Raw genomic sequence first — 26,217 nt, 5'->3', positions numbered from 1 at the left:
GATCTTATATTATAAGTTATAACAACTTTAATTCTTGTGTTAGTAAGATGAGATGACGTCACAATTCCATCCTCCGCACAGTTTGCTCAGCTGTAGTAGTAGTTCCACTACTTTAATACGGAGAGAATTCGATATTAGATATTTCCACACTAAGTCTCGCTTGAATGACTTAAATGATATCTTAGGATCATTTTTAATGTCGGAGGTTGTAAAAAATACTAGAATTTATTTATTTATCTAGAATTTATTCATCTATCTATAAGCAGTGAGGCTTCACTTAGATGAGAGCGAGGTAAAATGAGGCTAGAAATATAATGAGGTTAGAAAATATAATGAGGTTAGAAAATAGAATGAGGTTAGAAAATAGAATGAGGCTAGAAAATAGAATGAGGCTAGAAAATAGAATGAGGCTAGAATAAGGTATTAGAAGACATTCATGATTCAATCGTATCAGCTCCAGCACGAAGAGCGGCTGCTAATATACACTTAAAAATATACCTTAAATAACTTTAACAAACGTCAAATAAATTCAGTAAAATTGACTTATTGAGAGAATAGTGGTTTATATCAACTGCTTTGTCGTGATAATTATATAATTAGAGGCAAGTTTCCATAAACGAAATTTTATTATCGGCGCTGATAATCGCTTATCGGGCGCTTTTTCGGCGCTTTAAAAAAACCGTTTATAATCGATTTTTTTACGATTATAAACGGTTCAAAAAATAATCGCTTATAATCGACTAATTGTCGCGACAATTAGAAAGAATAGAAGTTTATTATCAACTGCTTTGTCGTGATAATTATATAGTTAGTAAGAATAGGAGTTTATATTATCAATATCAACTGCTTTGACGTGATAATTATAATACAATAATACCTTGGCTGTTGAGTGCTACGTGCTTACGAAAATAAACTGGTATGTCTGTCGTGTAAAGTATAAATAAAAAGATAAACACTTTTTATCTTTTTCAAAAGTGTTTTATTTAGACCGAGCGGATCTAAATAAACTTCTATGACAATTAGTAAACTTACTTGTAGACAACTAATTAATAACACTAATTAATAGCACTAATTATCATGACGTTGTCTTATCATATTATCTTCTATCTCGTAAGATAGGCGTGGTATTTAACAAGTATATTATATCTGCACTGTCCCTCACGGAGTACCTTACAACGATTAGTGAGTGTAACAACTAACTGTAAATATCAGTACATGTATCTAATGTACAGTTTGTAAGTTGCTGGAGTATTATTGTTATGTTGAACTAAAGTAAGCAACCTAGCAGTTGGACTAACCTACAGTTCAATATCTGTGTGCAGACTGCAGGTTCATATTATATTGGTACACTACAATAACATGTACAAAATAATATATTTTATAAGACAATCAAGATTGCGTAAGCCTTAATTAAGTTATCAAATATTACTAGTATTAGATACGTGAGGGGGACTCAGAATTAAATTGTGGTATGTTTGAACTGAGCGAGTTCATACTTTCGCACCGTGTTTTCGAATGTAATAGGCGGGTTTATACTTTTGCATTTCAACTATGTACAATAGTGAAGTCCCGGCCGTAGGCAAGGGTAACACTAGTTATTATAATAAGTTCGATATTTAACACAATAAGACACTTTAGATCCCCAGAGTATTAAAGTATTGACAAGTGATACGTTTTCAAATGAGTAGCGTACGAACTGTTCAACTCTAATCAAACAATTGAATTATAAAAAAGGCCTGATGTATGTTATCGGCCCTAATTGGTCCGACCCTAGTTTGGCTTCTGTTGCCATACTTAGTATATTCACACGTCACTTCAACTCTTAGATAGGAAATCTGTCTGAGGCACATTCATTGAGATAGTGTTGTTCATGAATGCTACTGAATACATATCATGAAGTCCCCTATAAACTTCCTACTCTAGGTTGCACAAAATCAATAGTATCTCCTTGTTCCCATTAATTGTTTAATTGTTTAATTGTTTAATTGTTTAATTGTTTAATTGTTTAATTGTTTAACTGTTTAATTGTTTAACTGGAACATCCAGTCGGGTGGTCTACTTATAGTGACCCTGATCCGTAAAGTTTAACCAAATCATAGTATGGTAAATATCAGAATACATCGTTTAGACTTTAGAGCTCATTTATTTCCGCGACTGATAGATCAGTCATCAGTCATCAGTCATCAGTGCTAATACTCTAATATAATATGTACTATGATGGTTTTACGATCAACTCCCGTAATTCTCATCAGATGTTAAAAGATTTTACCATTTGGTAAAACATAACCAATTGTTAGTTATTTTACAGGTGGAAGTAAATAGGAAGTATGTGTTTGTCACCAAGTAAAGTGGCACAGTATTCGGTACTACAACCAGTAAAGGTACTTTGTAACTTACCTCAATATTACCGATAATACACGCTTCCTGGAGACCTACTAAAATACATACCTTTATAGCTTTATTACCATAGCAACCAGGTTAAGGTACAGGGTTACACAATACACAGTTAACTACACCTTAACTACAGCTTAATTACATGAGGAATTTAAAGTTATAACTACATATCTAACTAAACACTAATCCTATAAAATGTAATTTTTAGAACCTTAACTACACAATAATATTATACACTGTATAAAAACTACACCTTAACTACACCTTAACTACACAACATTATTCACATTAATTTATATCAATGTATTATAATGTGATGGTACATGTTCTCAATAATATTGATTCTTTTTATTACAATAACCCTGAACTATATTATTACATTTACTACATAAAATAATACACTGGACATCAAATATTTTAATATCACTATAGTGTTTACAGATTGTAGACTATAATATCATGCAGTAGTGGGATCTTGTTGTTTGTGACAGGTTAATTATAGCTCACAAGGTTAAGTTCCATAACTGTGAACTGGTTATTTCGTCAGTTTTAGACTGTATTGGTATGACTAGACTGTACTGGTATTACTAGGATTTTACCAGGATGATAATAGGCCATTTACCATGGTAACCATGGTAATGAATTGGTATCTTTTTCGTTTCAGACTAATAATGCATACAAGTTTTCTCGAGAGTTGCAGAAACATTTTTCAAATTCGTGTAACGGAATGCTTGTTACTTTTATCTAATCAATATGATCACGTCAAACTGTTTATACATATAACATTATATAATATTATTTTTGTTTACACTCGGTCACTTGTCAAGGCATGTAAGGTCATTCGGCGAATTTTCTTTGAAATAAAATGATGTATTTGTAAACATTTTGAAAGTTTATTGATAAAAAATAATAACATGTTTTTCAGGAAAATGTATGCTAGACTGTACATAGGTTTCTACGCTACAGGCGTAATTATTTTACTATCCCTCTGGGTAGTAAGGTTTTAACTTCACCTTTACTACACCTTTACTACACCTTTACTACACTTACGTAGTAAGGTTTTACTGATACACTGCATTCCTTAATCCTTACTCTTAACGTGCTGGTAAAATAGAAATAAAAACCTAAGTTCCATGTGTAACACTTTTATAAGGCAGGTAATTTACTGTAAATTGTCAATAATTAATCAATAATTACATAATTACATAATTACATAATTACATAATTACATAATTATATAATTGCATAATATAATAATTACATAAAGATTTCATTAAATGGATAATAAAGAACAGTACACTAAAGTTCAGTTCGCTTCGATTAATTCATGATCCAGCGGCCCGTTACTCAACGTTTATAATACATATATACCAGACAATATAGCACTCAAGAATTCACCCAAGCCGTGATAGAGTGGTAACTGTTACAGGGCAACAATGTGAATTGTGATGTTGCAGCAAAATGTGTTAACTGTTAAATTAGTAGTTTAAGTAATGTGTTAAATATGTTAAATATGTTAACTCACGCCATGTTTGCAAACAGATCCCCAGAAGTATTGTCATCAGCCGTTAACCTGAACGTTCCATACTCTTCTCGAGCAACATGCTTCCAGATACCTGAATAGGAAATAGTCAAGAAAACGACAAATTCTAAGGAAAAAAAATGTTTATTTGAATCAACAATTTTATAAGACAAATTATTCCATTATTCAGGAAGATAATATAATATTATTCTATATTATTGTTTTATTTAATTACCAGAGTGGCTATACCCAGGTAGCCCGATTTTTCCTTTCTATACTAGTAATTTTAGGTGTTACCACCCTAGTAACCACCCCTATAGTGTTACCACCCTAGTAACCACCCCTATAGGCTATAGCCAGTCTAGAATGAGTATTCTAGACTGGTATTAAACTTATACCATAAGCATATGCTTCAGAAAATAGTGAAGGAAGGAGATTAGAGGAAGTTGGAGGGGTTTAAACTTATTGTGTGTAACCGTACACCCTGTACCCTGTACACGGAATCACAGACCAGTTGCAGTGTACAGACCTGTACACAGACCTGTACACAGACCTGTACACAGACCTGTACACAGACCTGTACACAGACCTGTACACAGACCTGTACACAGACCTGTACACAGACCTGTACACAGACCTGTACACAGACCTGTACACAGACCTGTACACAGACCTGTACACAGACCTGTACACAGACCTGTACACAGACCTGTACACAGACCTGTACACAGACCTGTACACAGACCTGTACACAGACCTGTACACAGACCTGTACACAGACCTGTACACAGACCTGTACACAGACCTGTACACATACCTGTACACAGACATGTACACAGACCTGTACACAGACCTGTACACAGACCTGTACACAGACCTGTACACAGACCTGTACACAGACATGTACACAGACATGTACACAGTTCGTGCCCCATTGATATTGTAATTCGTTCCTCATTTTACAGGTAGTTATTTACTAAATCTAAAGCACGTGTAACTCACTAACTCTGACTCTGCATGTTTTCTACAGATACCTACATAGTACATAGTACACACAATTGTGGGGCACCTGGTTCGTTAACAGCAATAATTGAGGGTTTCGTACAACAATTGAGTCCTCAAAGTTGAGGGTCACACTAACGCACAGGTTAGATAACGAAGTTACAGGCGCCGGCAGTAAGATTGATTATTATATAATAATATAATATTCTCTTATCTTATGTATATAATATTAACTTTGCGTATAACATAATGCATAAGTATATCAATACAATGATAATGCATTATAATATCCCATCAGTATTATAAATTATCTATTGTACAGTATAATATGGAACAAGGCCAACCAGTAATACCATTATATATTTATATATATATAATAATAAGAAAATCAGATAATGAACATATTATTATAATCCACATGCATAATTACTGATTGCCCCGAGATTAAACTATCCGATCGCAATTTGGAATATAAATTGGTTTAACTACGTTACATAGAACAGCCACGTGACGTCACAAACTTCCACCACTAACAAAAGCAACCCGTAGCTGTTATTTAAATTTTAAACTTCCATCTGCAATTCATCGACGCTTTTCGTTTGAAAAATAAGAACAGAAAGTATAATTTTACAGCGCGGTAACCACGTTTACCATGTGTGATACATTCCAAACATAACTCCCGACTCCGTCCTGACAAGCTTGCAGTTTAGAAAAACAGCCATACAAAAACATTTAAATCAGTAATTTAAATATGTTAAATATGTTAAAAACATAAAAACACTGTCTAATTCTTTACAGAACCGCGCGCAAAACTACTTTTACAGACCGTTTTTTCAACACATCAGTTCTAACAAGTCTACTGAACGACAGATATTTTAAAACTCAGCAGTACTGGTTTATAAAGCTATCTTGTGTTCTTGAAAATGTCAGTTTTCATCAGGCTGGAACATCTTACTCAGCTGACTCAACAACAGTTCACAGCTGACTCAACAACAGTTCACAGCTGACTGAATAACAGTTCACAGCTGACTCAACAACAGTTCACAGCTAACTGAACAACAGTTCACAGCTGACTCAACAACAGTTCACAGCTGTATTTTTGTGTCTGTAAAACTGCAGTCTACACCGGGGCTTGCAAGACGTGTTAAAATGCTAACACTAAGTGTTGAACTTATAAAGTTCTTCCTTTAGGACGTCTACACGCAGACAGATGCTAATGACAAAAGTAGTGAGACTTTGAGCTCTGAGAAACATGGCACAGCAAAAGGTCCAAAAATGTGGGCTAAATTTTGTAGCTATCTTCAATTAGAAAAATGGGCTGTGTAAAGTAGCCAACACTTTCCTTTATATTAATCGTCACTCCACCATCCTTCAGTGTAAGTAAGTATTACAGCTAACACTGTAAGTAAGTGTAAGTGTTATGTAACAGCTAACTGTGTTTTGTTTGAAAGATCTAGACAAATCTTACTGCAGATTTAGTACGAAGTCAAGAGCTGTACAATGTCAAGAACTCTATTGTTATGCAAATGTTGTTTTAATTTGCATATTTTAGTGAACAATCTAAGCAGACCGTATAATTCTCATTTGCATAATAAAGGAGAGAAGATAATATTATGGAGATGAGAAAATCACCATTTATTTAGTTAGTCCAACTTTCAGTCGTATTTAATTAAAATTCAAATATTCACGACTATTATCTGCAAGATTACATTGTTATAGCTCACGTAGTTTCACACAACAACAGACTCTAAAGTAAAGAACATTATAATTAGGGTACGACGTTACATCTACCAGGTACAGTATGTAAACTATGTTTGAATGTAGTACGTCAGCATTCCACACTTACATAAACGACAAAAATGCTGAAGTTAAATCGATGAATAAATTAAATCGATGAATATCGATGAATATCGATGAATATCGATGAATATCGACTGAAAAGGTGTTTTGGGGACACAAACTTTCTATTTTTCCTTACAGTACTCCTAAAAATTAACCATAATTTGGTTAAACTAAACCATTCAATTGATTAATTAAGATATTACATATTTATAATAATTATAAATATTTGTTATATTTGTTAGTCACCTGCTACAGTGCGCTGATCGCCCCATGTGCTAGGTGCTTTAGCAAAGTAGGCACTAACAGGGAGTTGTATGTAAGGTGTCAGTGCTGCTCCAAATGCCACTCCTGTATGCAGAAACTGTTGCATTGTTATCGCCTGAAAGAGGAATTAAGTGAATTAAAACAGTATACTGCTTTGTTTTAGGTTATACTTGTTCTTGATTAGATTTCGTCCGAAATCAACTAAGTTTGAGTTAGTTCATCCAACCAAAAGTACAGAATCTCGCTAAAATATGCTAAAAACTCACGTACCTTATCTTTTAGAAGAGATAAGAACATCCAACCACCTATAACTACAATGAATAATGCACTGGTATGTTGATTGCACATACTAAGACCAGATAAGAAACTTGCCTCCATTGCTACCTGAAATGGATATTTATCGTTAAATTAAAATTCCCGTGAATTATTCCATTGTAGGATTTAAACCTTTAAAAAGCCTAATTCTAAAATAACAAAAATTAGGTAAAAATCATAAGTACTAACTAAATAACGAGCTAGAGGTGAAAATGAGAAGTAACGAAGTTTTTACACTATATTTATGCAATACATTATGTACATTTATGTTATAACATACCCTTGCTCTGTTTGACACGTCAGCCTGCTGAAACCTGACAACCCAGTATAGAAGTAGAGAACAAAACAAGTTGTTAAGGGAGAATATCTCAGCTCCCACTGAGTGAAACCAGATCAAATGGGAGAAACCAAAAACTGTACTTGCAAACACCGCGCTTGGGATGAACTTGGTGATCCTGTAAAACAGTGAACTTAGAAATCAGCTTGTTTTAAAAATTGATTTGTTACTATAATCTTTGGTCTTACTATTAGTTGAATGCAGGTAAAAAAGTAAGTTAAACATCAATGGAATCATTTAAAAATGTTATCCTTCGACAAAAATGTACTAACTTATACGTGGTGAGGTAAACAACAAAAGCAGCTAAACCACCAATGAAACTAGTGAGAACGTTGAGCTTGAAAGCAGGGTTTCCAAAAGGCATAAGTTTCATCCACACGTATCCAGCTGTTACGTAGAGAGGGTACCCTGGAGGGTGCGCTACTCCGAAATGTTGCGCCGCCATGATGAAGTCTCCTGAGAAAATTTAGTGATTAAGAAAAGACAATTTCTTTTGGGAAAGCAGAAAGGTAAGATTAGTCTAGAAGACTAGATAAAACTTGTTTCTTTTTATTTGTCTTTTCTCAAAAAATAGCCTTTTCTCATTTCTAGACTTTCTAATACCTTAATAAGGCAGGATTGCTGGCACTAACAAAGCAATTGGAACAAAATCATCCACTAATAATCATAATAAATTTTGTATTCAAGATTATTTGTTTTATGTAATTTGCATTATTTAAAGTCATAATTGTGTTTAAAATGTTCAATTACAAACCTGCATCCCCACTAGGGATTGAAGCTGATGTACACTTAAGATAGACGCTAACGAATAGTCCTAGAGCTATGTAAGAGTGCCATTGAAGATCAAATATGGGTTCCAACTCTTTCTGCTCCAACTGTTTTTCTTCCACTGCTTCGATCTTTGGAGATCCTGTAATAGGATACAATTTCAATTTTGGTTAATTACTGAACTCTATTATTTAAATATGAACTCTGATCTGTTATTATATTTATATGACTGTTTTCAATATTGAATGATCTAGCTTACTGTAACTAACACTTTAATTTGGACCTGTAACAATAAACTTACCTTTGTTTGCATGCCCATTTTTTGGAGGTTGATATTTTCCTTTTGATTTTCCCATTAATTATTATGCTGGAGTGGAATCTAGTTATTGAGTAATATTACTAAGCAAAACAACAATGATTAGTAGCCATAATCTTATTTGATAAATGAAATGAAATAATGTGCTTGTATACCGCCTATAATATGGTTAGCAACTGACACAAGTGTCAGGTACTAACCATGTCAGAGCGGTTCTAAAGGGTGAGGTGAAAATATTCAGCAACAAACAACTACATTATCTCAAAATAAATCTATTCAGAAAATATCACTTTAATTATAATTATATCATATAGTAATCATATGAAGTTTTATTGATATATTCCACACTACGATTAACAATATACCACAATATTCCGTTGTTTCCTTTTGGCGGACGCTAGATTTCCATTTCCTATAACTATAAATATAAGCTCTAATCAGCTCATTTCATAATAATAATATTGAAACACATCAGTACACTACGCGTGCTATAACGCCACGCACAAATTGGGCTTATTACCTAATATTATACATTACATAGTAGTATACATTAAAATCGCGTTGCGCATTCATTGACCACAGGCTAGCTATACACCACATCTCCGCAAGCAATCCTCGTGCGCACACATGGTAAGTTGTCATGGTAACTAACGAACGAATGAAAGGAATGACACCATATTCAGACCCGCTTACCGCTATCTCCAAATCCACGTTTTTCTGCAAAAACGACCATTTTTAACCTTTCACTATTGCCTTCGGAAAAAATCTGTGATTTGACTTAGTGTCAAGGACATATTGTGATTGATTGATCTAATGATATATTTGATAATATTGTGATTGAGTAATCTAATGATATCATTGATAATACATTCTAACAATTAACTTATACAGGATCAACAGTTCAGCTGACTAAAATCAGTTCACAGCTGACAGAAAACGATCACAGCTGATCAACATCAGTTCACAGCCTGACTCAACATCAGCTAAAGCAGACACAACAAGTTCACAGAGACTGAACAACAGATCACAGCTAAACTCAAACAACTGTTCAAAGCAGATCACACAACAGTTCACAGCTGAACAACAACAGTTCAAGCTGACTCCCACAACAGATCACAGTGAACTCCAACAACAGTTCCAGCTGATCAACAACAGTTCAAGTGACTCAAACAACATGTTCTCCAGCTGATCCAACAACAGTTCACAGTATGACAAAAACAGTTTCACAGCTGCTCCCCTCATAACTACAACCATACAGTTCACAGTGACCTCAACAAACAGTTCACAGCTCCTCGACTCAACAATGTTCACAGCTTGAGTCACTGTCATACAACAACAGTTCAAGCTGATCAACAACAGTTCACAGCTGCTCAAACAACAGTTTCCAGCTGGACTCAATGTGTGTCCTCCGTGAGTACAGCAGACTCAACAACAGTTCACAGCTGACTCAACAAACAGTTCACCGTGACTCAACAACAGTTCACAGCTGGACTCAACAACAGTTCACAGCTGATCAAACAGTTCACAGCTGAATCAACAACCGTTCACAGCAAACTGTTCACAGATGATGAAAACAGTTACAGTGACTGAACAACTGTTCACAAGCAAAAGACAGTTCACACTGACTCAACAACAGATCACAGCTGACTCAAACTGTTCCCAGCTGATCAACAACAGGTTCCAGCTGGATCACAACAGTTCACGCTGATCAAACAACAGTTTCACAGCTAACTCAACAACTGTGCAACGGCTGACTCAATACAGTTCACAGTACTCAACAACAGTTCACAGCTGACTCAACAACAGTTCACAGCTGAATCAACAACAGTTCACAGCTGACTCAACAACAGTTCACAGCTGACTCAACAACTGTTCACAGCTGACTCAACAACAGTTCACAGCTGACTCAACAACAGTTCACAGCTGACTCAACCCCATATCCAAAAACCCGCATTCTCGCATTCTAAGAATGTAGGAAATTTTTAAAAGTAGGAAATTTTTGACAAAAAGTAGGAAATTCAAGAGCCAACTCTGAGAATTTTCGATAATATTTCAATAGGAATTTAAGTGAAAGAGCAGACTAAAAGTTGCTGGACCGTTATTTAAATGTCCTCAGTCAGGGATCCACTGATCCAGTCTATCAAATTTCGTTTCACAGACCAAAGTTTGTTGCTATTAGCTACAAAATCTGTGCATCAAGTAACCACTAACCAGATGCTAATTATTGGGGCATTTTCGAGTACACGACATAAATAGTTGTCATTATTGGGGGGGGGGGTGACATGTCTCCAATGTCTCCCGCACCTTATCTTTTCGAAAAAGACAAAGACATTGGAGACATTGGAGACATTGGAGACATTGGAGACACAGCTTTTGGAGACATTGGAGACATTTGGGACATTTGGGACATTGGGGACATTAGAGACACAGCTTTTGGAGACATTGGAGACACAGCTTTTTGAGACATTGGAGACATTGGGGACATTTGGGACATTGGGGACATTAGAGACACAGCTTTTGGAGACATTGGAGACACAGCCTCCTCCTCCTCCTCCTCCTCCTCCTCTTCCTCCTCAGTCCTCCTCATTCGTTCTCCTCCTCCTCCTGAGTCCTCCTCCTCCTGAGTCCTCCTACTCCTCTTCATCCTCTTCCTCTTCCTCCTCAATCATCAGTCCTCCTCCTCAGTCCTCCTCCTCAGTCCTCCTCCTCATCAGTCTTCCTCCTCCTCCTCAGTCCTCCCCAAGTCCCCCTCCTCCTCAGTCCTCCCCCAGTTCCCCTCCTCCTATTCAGTCCTCATCCTCCTCCTCCTCAGTTCTCCTCAGTCCTCCTCCTTCTCAGTCCTCCTCCTGAGTCCTCTTCCTGAGTCCTCCTCCTGAGTCCTCCTCTTCCTGAGTCCTCCTCCTCCTAGGTCCTCCTCCTTCTCCTCCTCCTCCTCCTCCTCCTCCTCCTCCTCCTCCCTCTCAGTCATCCTCCTCAGTCATCCTCCTCAGCCGTCCTCCTCAGCCATCCTCATCAGTACTCCTCAGTCCTTCTCCTCAGTCCTCATCCTCCTCCTCAGTCCTCCTCCTCATCCTTCTCCTTAGTCCTCCTCTTCCTCAGTCCTCCCCAGTCCCCCTCCTCCTCCCATTCACTCCTCCTCCTCCTCCTCAGTTTTCCTGAGTCTTCCTCCTGAGTCCTCCTCCTCCTCCTGAGTCCTCCTCCTGGGTCCTCCTCCTCCTAGGTCCTCCTCCTTCTCCTCCTCAGTCCTTCTCCTCCTCCTCCTCAGTCCTACTCCTCCCTCTCAGTCATCCTCCTCAGCCATCCTCCTCAGTCCTCCTAAGTCCTCCTCCTCCTCCTCAGTCCTCATCCTCATCCTCCTCTTAAGTCCTTCTCCTCCTGGGTCCTCTTCCTCCTCTTCATCCTCCTCCTCTTCCTCCTCAGTCCTCAGTCCTCTTCCTCATCCTTCTCGTCAGTCCTCCTCCTCCTATTCAGTCCTCCTTCTCCTCCTCCTCAGTTCTCCTCAGTCCTCCTCCTTCTCATTCCTCCTAAGTCCTCCTCCTGAGTCCTCCCCCTCTTCCTCCTGAGTCCTCCTCCTGGTTCATCCTCCTCCTAGTTCCTCCACCTTCTCCTTCTCCTCCTCAGTCATTCTCCTCCTCCTCCTCCTCAGTCATCCTCTTCAGTACTCCTCAGTCCTCCTCCTTCTCAGTCCTCCTCCTTCTCAGTCCTCCTCAGTCCTCTTCCTGAGTTCTCCTCCTCCTCCTCCTTCTCAGTCCTCCTTCTGGGTCCTCCTCCTCCTAGGTCCTCCCCCTCCTCCTCCTATTCACTCCTCAGTTTTCCTGAGTCCTACTCCTGAGTCCTCCTCCTGAGTCCTCCTCCTGGGTCCTCCTCCTCCTAGGTCCTCCTCCTTCTCCTCCTCAGTCCTTCTCCTCCTCCTCCTCAGTCCTCCTCCTCCTCCCTCTCAGTCATCCTCCTCAGCCATCCTCCTCAGTCCTCCTCCTCCTCAGTCCTCATCCTCATCGTCCTCTTCAGTCCTCCTCCTCCTGGGTCCTCTTCCTCCTCTTCATCCTCCTCTTCCTCCTCAGTCCTCAGTCCTCAGTCCTCCTCCTCATCCTTCTCGTCAGTCCTCCTCCTCCTCAGTCCTCCCCAGTCCCCCTCCTCCTCCTATTCAGTCCTCCTCCTCCTCCTCAGTTCTCCTCAGTCCTCCTCCTTCTCATTCCTCCTAAGTCCTCCTCCTGAGTCCTCCCCCTCTTCCTCCTGAGTCCTCCTGGTTCATCCTCCTCCTAGTTCCTCCACCTTCTCCTTCTCCTCCTCAGTCCTTCTCCTCCTCCTCCTCCTCCTCAGTCATCCTCTTCAGTACTCTTGAGTCCTCCTCCTTCTCAGTCCTTTTCCTGAGTTCTCCTCCTCCTCCTCCTGAGTCCTCCTTCTGGGTCCTCCTCCTAGGTCCTCCTCCTTCTCCTCCTCAGTCCTACTCCTCCTCCTCAGTCCTCTTCCTCTTCCTCCTCCTCCTCCTCCCTCTCAGTCATCCTCCTCAGCCATCCTCCTCAGCCATCAGGGACAAAAGGATTTCGCGGCATGTACGAAATCGCGAAATTTCCCATTCTCCGCGACAAATTTTATGTATAGTTTAATGTATAGCCTGTTAAATTTCGCGGTACCGCGAAATTTGGCCAAAATAATCGCGAAATCCTTTTGTCCCTGTCAGCCATCCTCCTCAGTACTCCTCAGTCCTCCTCCTTCTCAGTCCTCCTCAGTCCTCTTCCTGAGTCCTCATCCTCCTCCTTCTCCTCCTGAGTCCTCCTCCTGGGTCATCCTCCTCCTAGATCCTCCTCCTTCTCCAATCATACATCTACGTCTCCAGTGTCTCCAATGTCTCCAATGTCTCCAAAAGCTTTGTCTCCAATGTCTCCAATGTCCCCAATGTCTCCAATGTCTCCAATGTCTCCAAAAGCTGTGTCTCCAATGTCTCCAATGTCTCCAGGACATGTCTCTGCACCCTATCTTTTCAAAAAAGACAAAAGACATTGGAGACATTGGAGACATGTCACCCCCCCCCCCCCCATTATTACTTTATTAACATTTTACTATCTACTTATCTAGTCTATGAAACCGGATATGTCTACAGTGTCACCCGATATCTGTATTGGCAAGCAGTAGCATATACACATCACGTCTTCAATGTGTGTATCACACTGCACACACCCAGCCCAAATTCATGTGGCGTGAGAAAATATCAGAAAAACAGGGCGTTTTAACTAATCTGTACGATGATGCTAGAATGGGCGTGAGAATTGGACTTTTTCTAGTTTTTTAATTAGTCGCTCTGCCCGCTTGCTTTTGTTGCTTACATTGGGTTGTTGAACTTCCTATTAATCATGAATCGTCCAAAGTTCAAGTCTAAATCCGAGGTCCAATGCGGTATATGCAAAGAAGTTTGTACTCGAGCCGATAATCTAATAGTTCATTTTAAGAGGTGTCACCCAGGGCATCAGCCCTATGAATTCATACCGAATCAACCTAAGTTGAGGTAGCTATCACATTAAGACATTAATCGGGTGGAAATCATTTTTGCATGAATTATCTTTACATGCTCCTGATCCTAGTTAGGTATCACTTTGCTAAATATACATATCTTGGATTGATCTTGACGGGGGGGGGGGGGGGGGGGGGGGGGCAATGACTACTTTTGGGGACTTGGGGAATTACGTCAACGATTTTACCCCGAGTCCCCATTTTTAGTCCCCATTAGTCCCCAAAAGTCTCCATTAGTCCCCATTTAGATTTCAAAAAATCTGGCTTCTCCAGACCAGATCGTAAACTTCTCAAGACTGAAGTCTAGAATATTTATAAATGGTCACTGGACATTCCTGACTTCTTGGGAGCTACTTGAGGGCTGTTAGAGTACCTAACTAACTTGAAAACCATAAATAACTGTCAAAAATTCTGGGGACTTATGGGGACAAATTACGTCAACGAGTTGACCTCTAGTCCCCATGATTTTTAGTCCCCATTAGTCCCCAAAAGTCTCCATTGGTAGTCATTGGCCCCCCCCCCCATCTTGACTCAGAATTTATAAAACTGATCAAGAGCTTTAAGTATGAGCAAAATTTACAATCCCGTATTTATCGTTAAAACATCGCATGTAACAGTTTTCAGAAAGCACGTGATACAACTAAAGTAACGTCAAACATTGACTTGTGATTCTTGCCAAAATTATAAACTCTTGATACTTCATGCTGTCTCCTATTTCGTGCTTTAGTTAAGCCAAGTGTTTAGGGATTCTAGAATCCAGACAATTTATCCCAATAAAATTGAAATCAGAAAATAGTATGCTAAAATCGTTCTCCATTGTCAGATTCGTTCCAGGAGGCCAAATCTAGTTTAAATTTCCAAAATTTTCGGGGGCTTCGCCCCCAAAAGTAACCTAGGAATATCTATTAAAAAGCATTCCGGGCCCAAAAAAGTAAAATTGAGAATCTGGAATCCGCCATGAAAAATCTTTGAACCGCGCGAATACAAAGACTCGCGAAGCGAGCGGGCCACGGAAAACGAAAAAATTGAGAATGTAGGAAATTAAAAATTTTTTGGATATGGGGACTCAACAACAGTTCACAGCTGACTGAACAACAGTTCACAGCTGACTCAACAACAGTTCACAGCTGACTCAACAACTGTTCACAGCTGACTCAACAACAGTTCACAGCTGACTCAACAACTGATCACAGCTGACTCAACAACAGTTCACAGCTGACTCAACAACTGTTCACAGCTGACTCAACAACAGTTCACAGCTGACTCAACAACAGTTCACAGCTGACTCAACAACAGTTCACAGCTGACTCAACAACTGTTCACAGCTGACTCAACAACAGTTCACAGCTGACTCAACAACTGTTCACAGCTGACTCAACAACAGTTCACAGCTGACTGAACAACAGTTCACAGCAGACTCAACAACAGTTCACAGCTGACTCAACAACAGTTCACAGCTGACTCAACAACAGTTCACAGCTGACTGAACAACAGTTCACAGCTGACTCAACAACAGTTCACAGCTGACTCAACAACAGTTCACAGCTGACTCAACAACAGTTCACAGCTGACTCAACAACAGTTCACAGCTGACTCAACAACCGTTCACAGCAACTGTTCACAGCTGACTGAACAACAGTTCACAGCTGACTCAACAACTGTTCACAGCTGACTCAACAACAGTTCACAGCTGACTAAACAACAGTTCACAGGTGACTGAACAACAGTTCACAGCTGACTGAACAACAGTTCACAGCTGCCTGAACAACAGTTCACAGCTGACTCAACAACAGTTCACAGCTGACTCAACAACCGTTCACAGCAACTGTTCACAGCTGACTGAACAACAGTTCACAGCTGACTCAACAACAGTTCACAGCTGACTCAACAACAGTTCACAGCTGACTGAACAACAGTTCACAGCTGACTGAACAACAGTTCACAGCTGACTGAACAACAGTTCACAGCTGACTCAACAACAGTTCACAGCTGACTGAACAACAGTTCACAGCTGACTGAACAACAGTTCACAGCTGACTCAACAACAGTTCACAGCTGACTGAACAACAGTTCACAGCTGACTCAACAACAGTTCACAGCTGACTCAACAACAGTTCACAGCTGACTCAACAACAGTTCACAGCTGACTAAACAACAGTTCACAGGTGACTGAACAACAGTTCACAGCTGACTGAACAACAGTTCACAGCTGCCTGAACAACAGTTCACAGCTGACTCAACAACAGTTCACAGCTGACTCAACAACAGTTCACAGCTGACTCAACAACAGTTCACAGCTGACTCAACAACTGTTCACAGCTGACTCAACAACAGTTCACAGCTGACTCAACAACAGTTCACAGCTGACTCAACAACAGTTCACAGCTGACTCAACAACAGTTCACAGCTGACTCAACAACAGTTCACAGCTGACTGAACAACAGTTCACAGCTGACTCAACAACAGTTCACAGCTGACTGAACAACTTTTCACAGCTGACTGAACAACAGTTCACAGCTGACTCAACAACAGTTCACAGCTGACTCAACAACAGTTCACAGCTGACTGAACAACAGTTCACAGCTGACTGAACAACAGTTCACAGCTGACTCATCAACAGTTCACAGCTGACTCAACAACAGTTCACAGCTGACTCGTCAACAGTTCACAGCTGACTCAACAACAGTTCACAGCTGACTCAACAACAGTTCACAGCTGACTCAACAACTGTTCACAGCTGACTCAACAACAGTTCACAGCTGACTCAACAACAGTTCACAGCTGACTCAACAACAGTTCACAGCTGACTCAACAACAGTTCACAGCTGACTCAACAACAGTTCACAGCTGACTGAACAACAGTTCACAGCTGACTCAACAACAGTTCACAGCTGACTCAACAACAGTTCACAGCTGACTCAACAACAGTTCACAGCTGACTCAACAACAGTTCACAGCTGACTCAACAACAGTTCACAGCTGACTCAACAACAGTTCACAGCTGACTCAACAACAGTTCACAGCTGACTCAACAACAGTTCACAGCTGACTCAACAACAGTTCACAGCTGACTCAACAACAGTTCACAGCTGACTCAACAACAGTTCACAGCTGACTCAACAACAGTTCACAGCTGACTCAACAACAGTTCACAGCTGACTCAACAACAGTTCACAGCTGACTCAACAACAGTTCACAGCTGACTCAACAACAGTTCACAGCTGACTCAACAACAGTTCACAGCTGACTCAACAACAGTTCACAGCTGACTCAACAACAGTTCACAGCTGACTCAACAACAGTTCACAGCTGACTCAACAACAGTTCACAGCTGACTCAACAACAGTTCACAGCTGACTCAACAACAGTTCACAGCTGACTCAACAACAGTTCACAGCTGACTCAACAACAGTTCACAGCTGACTCAACAACGTTCACAGCTGACTCAACAACAGTTCACAGCTGACTCAACAACAGTTCACAGCTGACTCAACAACAGTTCACAGCTGACTCAACAACAGTTCACAGCTGACTCAACAACAGTTCACAGCTGACTCAACAACAGTTCACAGCTGACTGAACAACAGTTCACAGCTGACTCAACAACAGTTCACAGCTGACTCAACAACAGTTCACAGCTGACTCAACAACAGTTCACAGCTGACTCAACAACAGTTCACAGCTGACTCAACAACAGTTCACAGCTGACTCAACAACAGTTCACAGCTGACTCAACAACTGTTCACAGCTGACTCAACAACAGTTCACAGCTGACTCAACAACTGTTCACAGCTGACTCAACAACAGTTCACAGCTGACTCAACAACAGTTCACAGCAGACTCAACAACAGTTCACAGCTGACTCAACAACAGTTCACAGCTGACTCAACAACAGTTCACAGCTGACTCAACAACAGTTCACAGCTGACTCAACAACAGTTCACAGCTGACTCAACAACAGTTCACAGCTGACTCAACAACAGTTCACAGCTGACTCAACAACCGTTCACAGCAACTGTTCACAGCTGACTGAACAACAGTTCACAGCTGACTCAACAACAGTTCACAGCTGACTCAACAACAGTTCACAGCTGACTAAACAACAGTTCACAGGTGACTGAACAACAGTTCACAGCTGACTGAACAACAGTTCACAGCTGCCTGAACAACAGTTCACAGCTGACTCAACAACAGTTCACAGCTGACTCAACAACCGTTCACAGCAACTGTTCACAGCTGACTGAACAACAGTTCACAGCTGACTCAACAACAGTTCACAGCTGACTCAACAACAGTTCACAGCTGACTGAACAACAGTTCACAGCTGACTGAACAACAGTTCACAGCTGACTGAACAACAGTTCACAGCTGACTCAACAACAGTTCACAGCTGACTGAACAACAGTTCACAGCTGACTGAACAACAGTTCACAGCTGACTCAACAACAGTTCACAGCTGACTGAACAACAGTTCACAGCTGACTCAACAACAGTTCACAGCTGACTCAACAACAGTTCACAGCTGACTCAACAACAGTTCACAGCTGACTAAACAACAGTTCACAGGTGACTGAACAACAGTTCACAGCTGACTGAACAACAGTTCACAGCTGACTCAACAACAGTTCACAGCTGACTCAACAACAGTTCACAGCTGACTCAACAACAGTTCACAGCTGACTCAACAACAGTTCACAGCTGACTCAACAACAGTTCACAGCTGACTCAACAACAGTTCACAGCTGACTCAACAACAGTTCACAGCTGACTGAACAACAGTTCACAGCTGACTCAACAACAGTTCACAGCTGACTGAACAACTTTTCACAGCTGACTGAACAACAGTTCACAGCTGACTCAACAACAGTTCACAGCTGACTCAACAACAGTTCACAGCTGACTGAACAACAGTTCACAGCTGACTGAACAACAGTTCACAGCTGACTCATCAACAGTTCACAGCTGACTCAACAACAGTTCACAGCTGACTCAACAACAGTTCACAGCTGACTCAACAACAGTTCACAGCTGACTGAACAACAGTTCACAGCTGACTCAACAACAGTTCACAGCTGACTCAACAACAGTTCACAGCTGACTCAACAACAGTTCACAGCTGACTCAACAACAGTTCACAGCTGACTCAACAACAGTTCACAGCTGACTCAACAACAGTTCACAGCTGACTCAACAACAGTTCACAGCTGACTCAACAACAGTTCACAGCTGACTCAACAACAGTTCACAGCTGACTCAACAACAGTTCACAGCTGACTCATCAACAGTTCACAGCTGACTCATCAACAGTTCACAGCTGACTCAACAACAGTTCACAGCTGACTCAACAACAGTTCACAGCTGACTCGTCAACAGTTCACAGCTGACTCAACAACAGTTCACAGCTGACTCAACAACAGTTCACAGCTGACTCAACAACAGTTCACAGCTGACTCATCAACAGTTCACAGCTGACTCATCAACAGTTCACAGCTGACTCAACAACAGTTCACAGCTGACTCAACAACAGTTCACAGCTGACTCAACAACAGTTCACAGCTGACTCAACAACAGTTCACAGCTGACTCAACAACAGTTCACAGCTGACTCATCAACAGTTCACAGCTGACTCAACAACAGTTCACAGCTGACTCAACAACAGTTCACAGCTGACTCAACAACAGTTCACAGCTGACTCGTCAACAGTTCACAGCTGACTCAACAACAGTTCACAGCTGACTGAACAACAGTTCACAGCTGACTCCTCAACAGTTCACAGCTGACTGAACAACAGTTCACAGCTGACTCATCAACAGTTCACAGCTGACTCAACAACAGTTCACAGCTGACTCGTCAACAGTTCACAGCTGACTCAACAACAGTTCACAGCTGACTCAACAACAGTTCACAGCTGACTCAACAACAGTTCACAGCTGACTCAACAAAAGTTCACAGCTGACTCATCAACAGTTCACAGCTGTATTTGTGTGTCTGTAAAACTAATATGAGTCTCAACAATCGTTCACAGCAACAGTTCACAGATGACTGAACAACAGTTCACAGCTGACTCAACAACAGTTCACAGCTGACTCAACAACAGTTCACAGCTGACTCAACAACAGTTCACAGCTGACTCAACAACTGTTCACAGCTGACTCAACAACTGTTCACAGCTGACTCAACAACAGTTCACAGCTGACTCAACAACAGTTCACAGCTGACTCAACAACAGTTCACAGCTGACTCAACAACAGTTCACAGCTGACTCAACAACAGTGAACAGCTGACTGAACAACAGTTCACAGCTGACTCAACAACTGTTCACAGCTGACTCATCAACTGTTCACAGCTGACTCAACAACAGTTCACAGCTGACTCAACAACAGTTCACAGCTGACTGAACAACTGTTCACAGCTGACTCAACAACAGTTCACAGCTGACTCAACAACAGTTCACAGCTGACTGAACAACAGTTCACAGCTGACTCAACAACTGTTCACAGCTGACTGAACAACAGTTCACAGCTGACTCAACAACAGTTCACAGCTGACTCATCAACAGTTCACAGCTGACTCAACATCAGTTCACAACTGACTCAACAACAGTTCACAGCTGACTCAACAACTGTTCACAGCTGACTCAACAACAGTTCACAGCTGACTCAACAACAGTTCACAGCTGACTCAACAACTGTTCACAGCTAACTGAACAACAGTTCACAGCTGACTCAACAACAGTTCACAGCTGACTCAACAACAGTTCACAGCTGACTGAACAACAGTTCACAGCTGACTCAACAACAGTTCACAGCTGACTCAACAACAGTTCACAGCTGACTCAACAACTGTTCACAGCTGTATTTGTGTGTCTGTAAAACTGCAGTCTACACTACACCGGGGCTTGCAAGACGTGTTAAAATGCTAACACTAAGTGTTGAACTTATAAACTATAAAGTTCTTCCTTTAGGACGTCTACACGCAGACAGATGCTAATGACAAAAGTAGTGAGACTTTGAGCTGATCAGAGCTCTGAGAAACATGGCACAGCAAAAGGTCCAAAAGAGTGGGCTAAATTTTGTAGCTATCTCCAATTAGAAAAATGCGCTGTGTAAGGTCGCCAACACTTTCCTTTATATTAATCGTCACTCCACCATCCTTCAGTGTAAGTAAGTATTACAGCTAATAGTTTTGTAAGTGTAAGTGTTATGTAACAGCTAACTGTGTGTTTGTTTGAAAGATCTAGACAAATCTTACCATGCAGATTTAGTACGAAGTCAAGAGCTGTACAATCAACAATGTCAAGAACTCTATTGTTATGCAAATGTTGTTTTAATTTGCATATTTTAGTAAACAATCTAGGCAGACCGTATAATTCTCATTTGCATAATAAAGGAGAGAAGATAATATTATGGAGATGAGAAAATCACCATTTATTTAGTTAGTCCAACTTTCAGTCGTATTTAATTAAAATTCATATATTCACGACTATTATCTGAAAGATTACATTGTTATAGCTCACGTAGTTTCACACAACAACAGACTCTAAAGTAAAGAACATTACAATTAGATTTAGGGTACGACGTTACATCTACCAGGTACAGTATGTAAACTATGTTCGAATGTAGTACGTCAGCATTCCACACTCACATAATCGATGAATAAATCGATGAATAAATCGATGAATAAATCGATTAAATCAATGAATATCGACGGAAAAGGTGTTTTGGGGAAACAAACATTCTGTTTTTCCTTACAGTACTCCTAAAAATTAACCATAATTTGGTTAAACTAAACCATTCAATTGATTAATTAAGATATTACATATTTATAATTATAAATATTTGTAATATTTGTTAGTCACCTGCTACAGTGCGCTGATCGCCCCACGTGCTAGGTGCTTTAGCAAAGTATGCGCTAACAGGGAGTTGTATGTAAGGTGTCAGTGCTGCTCCAAATGCCACTCCTGTGTGCAGAAACTGTTGCATTGTTATCGCCTGAAAGAGGAATTAGGTGAATTAAAACAGTATACTGCTTTGTTTTAGGTAAAACTTATTCTTGATTAGATTTCGTCCGAAATCAACTAAGTTTGAGTTAGTTCATTCAACCAAAAGTACAGAATCTCGCTAAAATATGCTAAAAACTCACGTACCTTATCTTTTAGAAGAGATAAGAACATCCAACCACCTATAACTACAATGAATAAAGCACTGGTATGTTGATTGCACATGCTAAGACCAGATAAGACACTTGCCTCCATTGCTACCTGAAATGGATATTTATCGTTAAATTAAAATTCCCGTGAATTATACCATTGTAGGATTTAAACCTTTAAAGCCTAATTCTAAAATAACAAAAATTAGGTAAAAATCATAAGTACTAACTAAATAACGAGCTAGAGGTGAAAATGAGAAGTAACGAAGTTTTTACACTATATTTATGCAATACATTATGTACATGTTATAACATACCCTTGCTCTGTTTGACACGTCAGCCTGCTGGAATCTCACAACCCAGTAGAGAAGTAGAGAACAAAACAAGTTGTTAAGGGAGAATATCTCAGCTCCCACTGAGTGAAACCAGATCAAATGGGAGAAACCAAAAACTGTACTTGCAAACACCGCGCTTGGGATGAACTTGGTGATCCTGCGAAACAGTGAACTTAGAAATCAGCTTGTTTTAAAAATTAATTTGTTACTATAATCTTTGGTCTTAAAGTCTTAATACTATTAGTTGAATGCAAGTAAAAAAGTAAGTTAAACATCAATGGCCACAAATGTAATCCTTCTACAAAAATTTACTAACTTATACGTGGTGAGGTAAACAACAAAAGCAGCTAAACCACCAATGAAACTAGTGAGAACGTTGAGCTTGAAAGCAGGATTTCCAAAGGGCATAATTTTCATCCACACGTATCCAGCTGTTACGTAGAGAGGGTACCCTGGAGGGTGCGCTACTCCGAAATGTTGCGCCGCCATGATGAAGTCTCCTAAGAAAATGTAGTGATTAAGAAAAGACAATTTCTTTTGGAAAAGCAGAAAGGAAAGATTAGTCTACAGGACTAGATAAAACTTGTTTCTTTTTATTTGTCTTTTCTCAAAAAATTGCCTTTTCTCATTTCTAGACTTTCTAATACCTTAATAAGGCAAGATTGCTGGCACTAAAAAAGCAATTGGAACAAAATCATCCACTAATAATCATAATAAATTTTGTATTCAAGATTATTTGTTTTATGTAATTTGCATTATTTAAAGTCATGATTGTGTTTAAAATGTTCAATTACAAACCTGCATCCCCACTAGGGATTGAAGCTGATGTACACTTAAGATAGACGCTAACGAATAGTCCTAGAGCTATGTAAGAGTGCCATTGAAGATCAAATATGGGTTCCAACTCTTTCTGCTCCAACTGTTTTTCTTCCACTGCTTCGATCTTTGGAGATCCTGAAATAGGATACAATTTCAATTTTGGTAAATTACTGAACTCTATTATTCATATATGAACTCTGTTATTATATTTATATGACTGTTTTCAACATTGAATGATCTAGCTTACTGTAACTAACACTTTAATTTGGATCTGTAACAATAAACTTACCTTTGTTTGCATGCCCATTTTTTGGAGGTTGATATTTTCCTTTTGATTTTCCCATTAATTATTATGCTGGAGTGGAATCTAATTATTGAGTAATATTACTAAGCAAAACAACAATGATTAGTAGCCATAATCTTATTTGATAAATGAAATGAAATAATGTGCTTGTATACCGCCTATTATATGGTTAGCAACTGACACAAGTGTCAGGTACTAACCATGTCAGAGCGGTTCTAAAGGGTGAGGTGAAAATATTCAGCAACAAACAACTATTTACGTCTTCAGTTTACAAATCAGTGAAACACAAATATACTATTATCTCAAAATAAATCTATTCAGAAAATATCACTTTAATTATAATTATATCATATAGTAATCATATGAAGTTTTATTGATATATTCCACACTACGATTAACAATATACCACCAAAAACCAGGAAGTGACCAGGATTCCCGGTTCCGGGATCAAGCATTTTCTGTATCTCGTTAACAACATTGACTGGGTGATTATGTGACACCGTGACACGACACCTTAATTGGGCACCCTTAACAATTCCCATAATGGGGGGGGGGGGGGGGGTCAACCTCATTTTACCTCATTTTACCTCATCCCAATTTTGCCTTTTTTGGCTGGCCTCATGAGGTAAAATGAGGTAAATCTCGGCAAAAATTTTAACAGGTAAAATTATCTAAATCGTCAATTTAGTCACGAAGGAGTATGGAAGGAGTTCTAAATGTGTGCTCCTCTAATAAAAACAGTAGGAAATGGTTAACTTTAGTAGAGGTCTCAGGTCTCTACATTGTCGGGAAGTTCCTGCAGGAATTTGCGCATTGCGCTTGAAGCGCAAGATTCACAGCGCCAAAAGCGAAGGTCGTAGAGACATGAGACCTTGACTAAAGTTAACCATTTCATACCATTGCTATAAGAGTATGCCACTTTCAGAGTCCTGAACACACTCCCATATCTCTTAATCGTCAATTATATGAATTTTACCTGTTAAAATATATCATCTTTTACTGATATCATTTTAGTTTAACACTGTTAGTTTTAAAAAAGAAAATAATACTTCACACCAAACTAACACACAATATGAGAATATAAAAAGGAAGGTTTTCTTGGAGACCTGGATCGAGCATCAAAATAGTATACATTGCTACTGTCATTGTCAAGACTCAAGAATAAGAGGGTCTAGTTGTGGGATTATGCTGGATAACAGATATGATAAGTGGTAACATTCTACAAAAGAATGTTAGCTTACTAAGGAATTTTCCTCTTACCGAATCATACAAGAAGTTAACTAAGTTCCTCCTAGTCCTAAGCATTATCTTGTTTCAGAGGGAATGAGTGATTTAAAAAGATGAGGCCGAAGAGTTAGTTGTGAAGAAGGCATTTGTACTCTGTAATTTCTAAGCTAATTTTTTTCGATATTTTTAACTATTTACTGATCTTGTCTTGACGTATCAGCAAGAGATCACTGGACCTCGTTAGTTGTTAGTCATGTTATGCTGATCCAGTTAGTGACGAGCTATGAAGTAATCATTCGACCTCATTTAATACTGATCCTATCAATGACGAGCTATGAAGTAATCAGTGGATCTCGTCAATGCTCATCCTGTCCGGACTGTCACTGACGAGTTATGAAGAAATAAATGAAGACCTCATTAATTCTCTTGTTCCAAGAAGATATTCCTCTCGTAACAGCCCCTTCTGAACATAATATGAAGAATAAGAAGATTCGAAAACCTAGTCTACCTTAATTGGAACTTGCTGACTGCATTCAGCATTGGAAAATGGAGAACAATCGAGAAATGATAATCAGTGCCAGGATATAATCAAAGTTGAATTTGGAATCCAAGGAAAACCTTCCTTTTTTATATTATCATATTGTGCGTTAGTTTGGTGTGAAGTATAATATTTAAAAAAAAATTAACAGTGTTAAACTAAATTGATATCAGTTAAAGATGATATATTTTAACAGGTAAAATTCATATAATTGACGATTAAGAAATAAGAGATATGGGAGTGTGTTCAGGACTCTGAAAGTGGCATACTCTTATAGCAATGGTATGAAATGGTTAACTTTAGTCAAGGTCTCATGTCTCTACGACCTTCGCTTTTGGCGCTGTAAATCTTGCACTTCAGCACAATGCGCAAATTCCTGCAGGAACTTCCTGACATTGTAGAGACCTGAAACCTCGACTAAAGTTAACCATTTCCTACTGTTTATATTAGAGGAGCACACATTTAGAACTCCTTCCATACTCCTTCGTGACTAAATTGACGATTTAGAGAATTTTACCTGTTAAAAATTGGTGAAAAATATGGGCGTGGCCCAAGTCAGTATTATACGAAACCGTAGA

The 26,217-nt window shown here is 39.5% G+C and overlaps 1 protein-coding gene across 3 annotated transcripts in view; it reads right to left on the bottom strand.

Moving 5' to 3' along the window:
• LOC134825059 (protein O-mannosyl-transferase TMEM260-like) overlaps positions 1-23,927 on the bottom strand; it is a 41,446-nt gene extending 17,519 nt beyond the window's left edge. Inside the window, exons 1-7 of one of the 3 annotated variants that reach the window (XM_063837177.1) lie at positions 23,860-23,927; positions 23,550-23,705; positions 23,068-23,251; positions 22,734-22,908; positions 22,415-22,528; positions 22,127-22,259; positions 3,920-4,010 (exon numbers count right to left, since the gene is read on the bottom strand). In XM_063837177.1, coding sequence (XP_063693247.1) covers positions 3,920-4,010; positions 22,127-22,259; positions 22,415-22,528; positions 22,734-22,908; positions 23,068-23,251; positions 23,550-23,705; positions 23,860-23,914 — 908 coding nt within the window. In that variant the 5' untranslated portion in view covers positions 23,915-23,927. Of the gene's footprint in view, positions 1-3,919; positions 4,011-7,006; positions 7,140-7,294; positions 7,409-7,619; positions 7,795-7,948; positions 8,133-8,430; positions 8,587-8,745; positions 8,826-22,126; positions 22,260-22,414; positions 22,529-22,733; positions 22,909-23,067; positions 23,252-23,549; positions 23,706-23,859 lie in introns of those variants that run through there. The other 2 variants (XM_063837176.1, XM_063837175.1) reach the window with 2 other exon arrangements.
• Between the last annotated feature and the right edge of the window lie 2,290 nt (positions 23,928-26,217).

The sequence above is a fragment of the Bolinopsis microptera genome, chromosome 13 (assembly GCF_026151205.1).
Source record: "Bolinopsis microptera isolate Bmic1 chromosome 13, MBARI_Bmic_1.0, whole genome shotgun sequence".
NCBI classification, from domain to species: Eukaryota; Metazoa; Ctenophora; class Tentaculata; order Lobata; family Bolinopsidae; genus Bolinopsis; species Bolinopsis microptera.
The sequence above is the reverse complement of the archived record's forward strand: the minus strand, read 5'-3'. Positions and strand labels throughout refer to the sequence as shown.